The sequence below is a fragment of the Cucurbita moschata genome, unplaced genomic scaffold (assembly GCF_002738365.1).
Source record: "Cucurbita moschata cultivar Rifu unplaced genomic scaffold, Cmos_1.0 Cmo_Scf00047, whole genome shotgun sequence".
Classification (NCBI taxonomy): domain Eukaryota; kingdom Viridiplantae; phylum Streptophyta; class Magnoliopsida; order Cucurbitales; family Cucurbitaceae; genus Cucurbita; species Cucurbita moschata.
The window spans coordinates 196853-206712 of record NW_019268563.1 but is presented as its reverse complement, the minus strand read 5'-3'; the positions used below and the strand labels follow the sequence as shown (position 1 = coordinate 206712).

The window sequence follows — 9860 nt, the reverse complement described above, 5'->3', positions numbered from 1 at the left end:
CAATTATAACTTAGAATTCTATTATGAAAATTGATCCACCTAATTTTGCATAAAATAATTGAAATTAGCTAAAATTTCATACTAACATTAAACGTCGTTGAAGAGTTGAAGCTCGTATGAAAGGGTCTGAACGTATCAAACTCATGTCGAATTAGTCGATAAATCGACCTATAACAATGAATATGTATATATATATGTATGTATATATATGTATGTATATATATGTATGTATATATATATAGAGAGCGCCAGCAAAACTCCGTTGGATTTTTGGAGGAAAATATTAAAAATTAAAGGGAGAAGAAAATGGCTCCGGCGAAGAAGGGGAAAACGAAAGCTCAGAAAGGTACTGAATCAACTGAATCGTGCCTCAAAACCAACAATTACCCTTCTTGTCTTCGCTCTGTTTCTTCTTCTTCTGTCGCCATTACCATCCACGCAAAGCCTGGCTCCAAGATCGCCTCTATCACAGGTATTTCTCTCTCTCCTTCGCTCTAACTCTTTCCCGTTTATGAAATTGAAGTATTATGTTTCTCGAAATCCTTGCAGACTTTGGCGATGATGCGTTGGGAGTGCAAATCGACGCACCTGCGAAAGATGGAGAAGCTAATGCTGCGCTTCTTGATTACATGAGCTCTGTGAGTTGGGCATTCTTTGCTGCTTATTATTTGATTTCGAATTGCTTTTTCATTCCTAGTACTTGAATTTTCATTGCGCCATTTAACCATTTGGCTTAAAGTTGAAATTGATTGTTTTTGTTGTTTGGGATTTTTGGTGAAGATTCCGAAAATTGGAACTGTTTTGAACGTATTGGTCTAGCGAATGGATAATGTTGCTGTTCTTAGTTTGTTGAAAATCCGGTGTTGGATCACCCATTTGAATTTGAAGGCTGTTATTCCTGTTGCTCGAAGGATTTGAAGTCTTCTATCTACTTGCTGTGTAGTATTTTCGATCTTCGTTGTTTAAATCTTCACACATGTTGACAGTAGTAGCTATATGATTCCCAAATCAGAAAAGTTGATGAATTACCAACAATAGCTTTTAGTTTCCTGGCAGTTTTCATGTGAGATCCCACATTGATTGAACGAATGCCAACGAGGACGCTAGGTTTCGAAGGGGTGGATTGTGAGATCCCACGTTGGTTGAAGGGGGGAACAAAGCATTTTTTATAAGAGTGTGGAAACCTCTCCTTGAACATTTTAAAAACCTTGAAGGGAAGTCTGAAAGGGAAAACCCAAAGATGACAATATTTGCTAACGTTGGGCTTGGGCTGTTACAAATGGTATCAGCGCTAGACATTGAATAGTGTGCCAGCGAGGATGCTGACCCTTGAAGGGGGTGGACACCGGGCAGTGTGCTAGCGAAGATGCTAGGCTCCGAAGGAGGGTGGATTGTGAGATCCCACGTCGATTGGAGAGATGAACGAGTGCCAATGAGGACATTGGGCCCCAAAGGGAGTGAATTGTGAGATCCCACATCGGTTGGAGAAGGGAACAAAATATTCTATATAAGGGGGTTGAAATCTCTCTTTTGTAGACGCGTTTTAAAAACCTTGAGGGAAAGCCCGAAAGGAAAAGCCCAAAGAGGACAATGGCTTAAGCTTGGGCTGTTACATGTTACAAGCATCCTACCTCATTTCTCCATTCGAATTATCCATAACTTGTTTAATTGAAGTGAATTCATGTTTATAAGCACTTGTTTGTATTTCATGGGAAACTTGTCGTTGCTCCTTGGTAAAGGACCTGCGTATTTCTTTACAACTACTGCAGCTGCATTGAAGCATCTCTCATTTGTCAAGTTTTCACAGAGCTCATAACAGTTTTTTTTTTTTTTTTTTGCTTGATTGCTACTTGGGTCTTCTAGTTAGACATTCTTTAATCTTTCCCTCCACCGTGAAGTTAGCTGTGAGAGAGTTAATGTGCTCTTCCTTTCTCTTTGGTAAAAATGATACAAAATCATTGGCATAGGAAGCTATGAAACCAAATGACTCACTCAACCCTACTATATGTGACTTAGGCCGTTCACATTGAAACTAGCAACTCCTGAACACACACACAGTAACACTTGTTACACATATAAGGGTTCACCCAAGAGAAATAAGAAACGGACTAACCTTGATGGTCAAGGCTTTGAATAGAGAAAACTATTCTCAATCCAAACGTCGAAACAAGCTAGGATGCAAATGCTCTTGGTTTGGAGGAAAAAAAAAGGGAACTCTCATTTTATTTCATCAAAATGTCTAGCATCTCAAAATTTCAAAATTAAGGCCTTAAACTGCCTCATGTGATTTTCCAACTAAAGAACTAATTTGAATAGTGTTTGGTTACAAGTAAAATGGGAGTTTCTCAGATGGGCCAAAACACACTTGGCTGCACTCTTTGGTCTTAGAGCTATGTAAAAGGACTAAATAGCACCTAAATTAGAGCTTTCAGATTTGGTGTTTTCATGTTGCCTTGAAGTTCCTTTCTCTCTTCTTCTCCTTCCTCGTGAAGCTTGGTTTTCCAAATATTGAATTGAAGATCTCCTCGTACAAACTGTGAGATCCCACATCAATTGGAGAGGGGAACAATGAGATCCCACATCAGTTGGAGAGGGGAACGAAGCATTCCTTATAAGGGTGTGGAAACCTCTCCTTAATAGACACGTTTTAAAACCGTGAGGCTGACGACGATACTTAACGGACCAAAGCGGACAATATATGCTAGCTGTGGGCTTGGGCTGTTACAAATGGTATCAGAGGCAGACATTGGGCGGTGTGCCAGCAAGGACGCTGGGCTCCCAAGGGGGGTGGATAGGGAGATCCTACATCAGTTAGAGAAGGGAACGAAACATTCTTTATAAGGGTGTGGAAACCTCTTCTTAGCAGATGCGTTTTAAAACTGTGAGGCTGATGACGATATGTAACGAGCCAAAGCGGACAATATCTGATAGTGGTGGGCTTCGGCTGTTACACGAACGATGCTTCCTTAACTTCTTTTATATTTATTGCAGGTTTTAGGTGTCAAAAGAAGACAATTATCTATAGGTTCTGGCTCTAAATCAAGAGACAAGGTTGTGATCGTGGAGGAGGTAAGCTTGCAAAGTGTTTTTGATGCTTTGAATAAAGCCTTAACATGATTCTATAGGCTCTTTGGAAGTGTACACCTTTTGACGGAATATCTGCATACTGTAATAAGTACAGGTGGATTAACTGCTATCTTGCTGCCGCAACATTTTAAGTTATACATCTAGATGTTACTCTTAGCTGTCTATATTGATTTAAACCTCAACAATATCTTAACCTGACTGCTAGCCTTATATACTTCTGCAAAGATGAGGTTTCAGTGAAATTCTTGTCTCAACATAAAGGCGATTAATCTTTTTCTTGAGTATGTCCCCAACCAAAAGGTTAGAGGTTCGAATTCTCTCTCTACACTCTCGTATTAGATTGTATGCTTTGCAATACTCATAATCTTCCATCGACTGCCTTGCCTAACTATGATCCAATAAACTGATTATCAGATCCCTGGAGAGGTAACAACTTTGAATCTCCTAGCATGAAAGAGCTGTTCCTAAAATTGTGTTTCTTCACCAGAAAAAATTGCCTACAGAATTATTTGGCATTCTGAATAGTTTCTATGACTCTTATCTTATGCTTCAGGATTCTCTAAGAATTAAGTATGTTGTGCCATTTTTTGGTTATGGAAATTCAGAGAAGAATGTGAAGATTCGGATATAAAGAGTTTCCTTAACTTCAACCTAGCTCAATTGATTTAGATATTTTAATCTCGATCAAAAGGTCATTGGTTTAGATTCCCACTACACGTGATTGAACCATAAAGAGTTTCCTTTCCATTATTGCATTTCAGTTCTATCCACTGGAATCAATATGAGTTGTGAAGTGGGACATTATGCGTATGAATTAAATTAACATTACATATATGCAATGAATACGTGATCTATCTCTATCTATACACAAGTATATAGATATATGTTTGTAGTCTTGAAGATTGGTTGACCGAACCTGTCACTATGACGGTATATGATTGAACTTTCACAGACAAATTTCTTTCTTTCTTCTGTATTTGGGGTAAGAAACAAAAGATTACATCCATATAAGAATATAGATCTGTTCTTTTGGTAAGAAACAAAGGCATCTGGAGATGGAGTGGTTTGATGAATGCTTTAAGTTATGACCAATTCTATTTGCACTCTGAACTACTAGACCATACCGGAGGGATTTGGAGATAATTGTAACAGTCCAAGTCCACCACTTCTAGCGAATGTTGTCCTCTCTAAGATTTTCCTTTTGAGTTTCCTCTTAAGGTTTTAAAATGAGTCTAGTAGGGAGAGGTTTCCATACTCTTATAAAGAATGTTTTGCTCCCCTCTCCAATCGATGTGGGATCTCACAATCCACCCCTCTCGAGGCCCAGCGTCATTGCTGGCACTTGTTCCTCTCTCCAATTGATGTGGGATTTCACAATTCATCCCCCTTCGGGACCCAGCGTCCTCGTTGGCACTCTTTCCTCTCTCCAATCGACGTGGGATCTCACAATTCATCCCCCTTCGGGACCCAGCGTCCTCGTCGGCACTCTTTCCTCTCTCAAATCAATATGGGATCTCACAATTTACCCCCCTTCAAGGCTTAGCGTCCTTGTTGGCACTCATTTCCTCTCTTTAATCGATGTGGGATCTCACAATTTTTGTAACAGTCCAAGTCCACCACTACATTTTCCTCTTTGGGCTTTCCCTTTTGGGCTTCCACTCAAAGTTTTAAAACGCATCTATTAGGGAGAGGTTTCCACACCCTTATAAAGAGTGTTTCGTTCTCCTCTCCAATGATCTCACAATCCACCCCACTTCGGAGCCTAGTGTCCTCGCTGACACTCATTCCTCTCTCCAATCGATGTGGGATCTCACAATCCACTCTCTTTTGGGGCTCAACGTTCTCGCTAACACACTGCCCAATGTCTGGTTCTGATACCATTTGTAACAGTCAAAGTTCACCGCTAGCAGATATTGTCTTTTTTGAGTTTTTTCTTTTGGGTTTCCCCTCAAGATTTTAAAATGCCTCTACTAGGAAAAAGTTTTTACACTCTTATAAAGAATGCTTCGTACTCTTCTTCAATCAATGTGGGATCTCACAATAAATTCTCAGACCAAAAAATTTACAAAAATTTTAAAAAATGTGTACAAGGTGATTCTCTTTTTCGATATTTTTCTCTCACATGCACTTCTGTCATTTTGCCTTTGGTTTCTTATCTAATGATGTTTAGTCTTCGTTCTTAGATCTCTAAAGAGTAAACTCGAGCTTTGCAATAGTTTGAAACCATTTGAGTTCAGGAATTGTAGAAATGAAAGATTGAATAGTTTGTGCTTTTTGATCGTTTTTGATATAAATGGTTTTGTATTCTTTATAATATAGATTATGTATGTGTGGGTGTTGAATGGGTATGGCAACTCAGAGGAGGTGAATAGGGTTTTAATAAGCGTAATTAATTTTTCTAATTATGATTTTTTTTTGAAAGGAGTAGAAGATATAATTATTACAATAAAATAGTTTAAGAAATAACAATAAGCAATGATGAAAAACTTAAAACATGCAATAAATCATAATAACAATTTTGAAATTAAATAAGAAAGAGTTAGAAAATATAACACCGTAATTTTATAGTAGTTCGGTTCGGTCAAACTTGACTAACTCCACCCCTGCGGCTTTGGGGAATTTGAATAAATTTTTCTTGACACTCCTTTCGTATTAGAGCCTAACCGTTACACTACTCTTCTTATGAAACTCAATCTTCTCTAAGGTTCAGGATCAAATCGTCTCAAGTATCTGAATTTTGTAGGAACACACTACAAGTTTGTAGATTTACAATTTGATCATTCACAAGTATTTTCTTCGACTCAGGATTAAATTGATACAAGTATTTAAATTTTGTAGGAACACAATTTGATAATTCATAAGTATTTCCTCACACAACAATAAAAATCTCTCAAGGATAAGACGAAGAGTAAGATGAAGTCTCTCTAAAGAATAAGATGGAGTCTCTCTGAAGAATAAGATGGAGTCTCAAACATTCTCTCTAAGATGAAGAAAATTAAACAATCTCTCTAAGATGATCGAAAATTAAACAATCTCTCTAAAGAATAAGAGGAAAATTAAACAATCTCTCTAGAGAATAAGAGAGAAAAATAAACGAGAATAAGAGAGAAAAATAAACCATCTCTCTCAAGGATAAGATGGAGAGAAATAAACCACTTCTATAATTTCTTCAATCTTTTTTTTTTTGGTTAAGTCTTGCTCTCTCCTTTTTAAGTTTATTTCTTCTCATCTTATTTTTGAGATAGATTTTTATTCATCTTATTTGTATTGTATTGTGAGGAAATAGTTTAGAGAGTTGTGTGTTCCTATAAAATTCAGATACTTGTACTGGTTTGATCCTGAGCCGTAGAAACCGGTTTGGTTTGTGGAAAGAATTGAGTTTGTTCTTGAACTCGTAAAAAGAGCGGTGTAGCAGTTGAGCTCTGATCCAAGGAAAGAGTCGAGAAAGGTTTATTCAAATTCTCGAGGTGCATAGGGTAGGTGTCAAAAAACAGTTTATTAACTTTTTCTAACTATTTATTAATTATTATTTTCTATTTATTTCAAATTTTTTTTCTCATAATTAGAAAAATATATCACGCAAAACCCTGTTCACCCTCTAAAATTGCCTTACCTTATTGAAATTTTTTCTTCTTATTCTTTATATATAGATTACAAAAAAAAGAGACTTGGTTAGATTGTTTTTAGTCTCTTAAACTTCTCATCAATTCTATTTAGACTCCATTTGTGATAATCATTTCACGTTTTTATTGTTGGTTTTTTTTTTTATAATAATTTTCTACTATTTTTTTTATAAAAAAACTATCATGCAATTACAAGACAGCCTCGAAAAAGAGGGATATATGAATGCATCAAGATCATATCTGAATGAGAGCGATTCTGAAAATAGGATAACTAAGAAATGCTTAAAGAAATGAAGATCACTGACTACACCAAGAGGTGCACTTTTTTTTGGTTGAGTGTGTGAAGTAATTATATGTTGAGTGACATCATAGGAATCTTTTAAGAGGTGTGTGAGAGATGATAAAACACACTCAAACATGCTAGAAGGTCTCGTGTTGGTCTGTGTGAATAGTCTTTACTCTTAAGAAATGAAGAGTAGGTAATGTAGGTTGTAGGATGTCACGTTCGTTCTTCTTCAACCGTGTAGTGTCATGATCTTGACACGCTCACGACAAACTTTAGGGGAGAACTTAAGCACTATTTACATTTTTCGCCCAACTTTGTGGCTTTTTCGGACTGACAAAACGTAACTTATGTGGAATCCAAGTTGTGTTTGGTTGGCGAAGGCAAATCTCATCGACTGTCCGATGAGCCACAACTCTAATAATTTTGATAAGGCAATCGGAAGGATTCATATAATTATATATTTCTAAAAAAAGAATTAAGTAATAGTCTCCACCTAATGATTGAAAGGGTGGATTTGATAGGGACCAAGAAGCAACAACTTCACATGGCCTATCAAAAAAGCATAATCATTTACTTAAATCTATCAACTTTTTATGCTTTTTAATGTTTCTAAAACTTTATAAAAGTCAAATTTCATGCATCTAAAACTTTGATTACCAATTTGAATTCTATCCAACCGTTGTACCCTTTATATATAATAGTTAATGAACTTGTCGTTCCTATATTCAATGTAGTGATCCTTGTTCAAGCTTTGGATCATGATTCAAATGCGGCATATGATGCTTTTGACTTTGTGATCTTACATTGAGTGAATTGTGTGATCCCACATCGGTTGGAGAGGACAACGAGTGCCAGCGAGGATGCTGGGCCCTGAAAAGGGTGGATTGTGAGATCCCACATTGGTTGGAGAGGGCAACGAAACATTCTTTATAAGGGTGTGAAAACTTCTCCCTAGCAGACACGTTTTTTAAAACTGTGAGGCTAACGACAATACGTAACGGGCAAAAGTGGACAATATTTGTTAGCGGTGGACTTAGGCTGTTATATGGACATTCTGAGTGAAGACTATCCTTCATAAGACCAATATCATGTTTTGTCCTCACTCACATGCATTTTGAAAAATTCTTAGGAGGTTACCTAATATAGGATTACTTCAAGTAAAGTACACTCGACCTAGAGTTCTTATGATTGAGCCATCGAAAAAGAAGGTGCACCTCATAAGTATAGGTAGTGACTTTCAATTCTTTAAAAGCTTTTTAAAATCATCTTATTCTTAGGATCTATGTACCTGTCATTTACTCTCGAGTGTCACGTTAAATTTTTAAATCCTATTTTAGTCTTAATATTTATCGACAGATTTGAATGTTAACATGGAAACTCTGAGCATAGTTAATTAGTTATAATAATAATTTTTTTTTAATTTTTCATTGGTTGAAACATAGTAACATTTTTTTGAATTAGTTGGTATACTAATTTTTTTTAAGAGGTTCAAATTTGTATAAAGGAAACCCTAAATGAATTATTATTTAGGTTATATTATAATAAATGTTACTATATTCTGATTGAAAATTGGAAACGGATATTCGAAAGAAATGATTGCTTAATTACGGTATTGATTTCGGGATTTATATATTTTGTGATAACTGCGTTGAATATTGTTCAAAAAAATTGTTTATCAATGGATGAAAAATATGAGCTTTCTACTTATGATCGTCACGAATTAAATTATAATCAAATTTCTTTTGGTCGTTTACCAATGACCGTAGTTGACTTTCAATTTGTGTCCGGTCGCTCTTTCACATATTTAATTTTCTTAAAAAAAAAAATTGACCTAATAGATATTTTGGATCTAATATGTATGAGTTATTTTAAAAGATGACAATAAGTCGATAATATATCAAACCCAAAATTGAAAATTCAATGGCCTATCGAGCACCGAATGACTTAAAAAACTCAAAATTGACCCAAAATAAAAAAATTGAGTAAGTTAAAAGGACCTATCAGATATAAGATGAAAAGTTTTTGTAATAGCGTAAGTTCACTGCTAGTAGATATTTGCCTTGATGGTGTGATCCCATGTTGAGTGGATTGTGAGATCCTATATCGGTTGGAGAGGGCAACGAGTGCCAGCGAGGACGCTGGGCCCTAAATGAGGTGGATTGTGAGACACCACATTGGTTGGAGAGGACAATGCATGAGAACGCTAGGCCCTGATGTGGGGGTGGATTGTGAGATCCCACATCAGTTTGAGAAGGGAACGAACATTTTTTTGTTAGGGTGTGAAAACCTCTCCCTACTAGACGCGTTTTAAAACTTTGAAGCTGACGACGATATGTAACAGACCAACACAGATAATGTCTATTAGCGGTGAACTTAAGCTATTCCAATAAATTTGTGTGTGATTGACCGTGATGGTCAAACCAAACACCTACATATTGATAAAGCCTAAAAAAAATAAATGATCAGACATGATCCATGGACAAGAGAAGAAGGCAATACTAATGATCCGACATCCTTGTAGGAGGCAAAAACTTTCTTTGTTAGTGCCTTCCTCATACTCAAGGGGGATTACTCATACACATCATAATCATAAAGCATAAAAAGGACATGTGTTCGTTCATATATCAAAGATTTGCCTAGCATATTAGAATTGGGTCGTGAGTTTTGTTTACTTTGTTCATAAATTATGTTGCCTATGTACACTTAATTGCATTCGCTAGAAGGAGGGCTTGAACCAACGGAGCTATTCCAGCTACTTATATTTTACTTTTTGAGCCCACCACTAGTAGATGTTGTCTGCTTTGGCTCATTACGTATAGCTGTTAGGCTCACAATTTTAAAAATGCATCTACTATGGAGAGGTT

The 9860-nt window shown here is 36.4% G+C and overlaps 1 protein-coding gene across 1 annotated transcript; it reads left to right on the top strand.

The window, feature by feature from the left end:
• Positions 1-246: 246 nt before the first annotated feature.
• LOC111434889 (UPF0235 protein LHK_03181) lies at positions 247-3365 on the top strand. The gene is made up of 3 exons (XM_023072215.1): positions 247-472; positions 550-638; positions 2992-3365. The coding sequence occupies exons 1-3, from the start codon at positions 307-309 to the stop codon at positions 3115-3117; spliced, it is 381 nt and encodes a 126-aa protein (XP_022927983.1). The 5' UTR covers positions 247-306; the 3' UTR covers positions 3118-3365.
• Positions 3366-9860: the final 6495 nt, after the last annotated feature.

Excerpts from the sequence above, each read along its gene's own strand:
- LOC111434889 (XM_023072215.1), top strand. The coding sequence starts at position 307 with ATGGCTCCGGCGAAGAAGGGGAAAACGAAAGCTCAGAAAGGTACTGAA. Across the intron at positions 473-549 it reads CAAGATCGCCTCTATCACAG|ACTTTGGCGATGATGCGTTG; the intron begins GTATTTCTCTCT and ends AAATCCTTGCAG. Across the intron at positions 639-2,991 it reads TTCTTGATTACATGAGCTCT|GTTTTAGGTGTCAAAAGAAG; the intron begins GTGAGTTGGGCA and ends TATTTATTGCAG.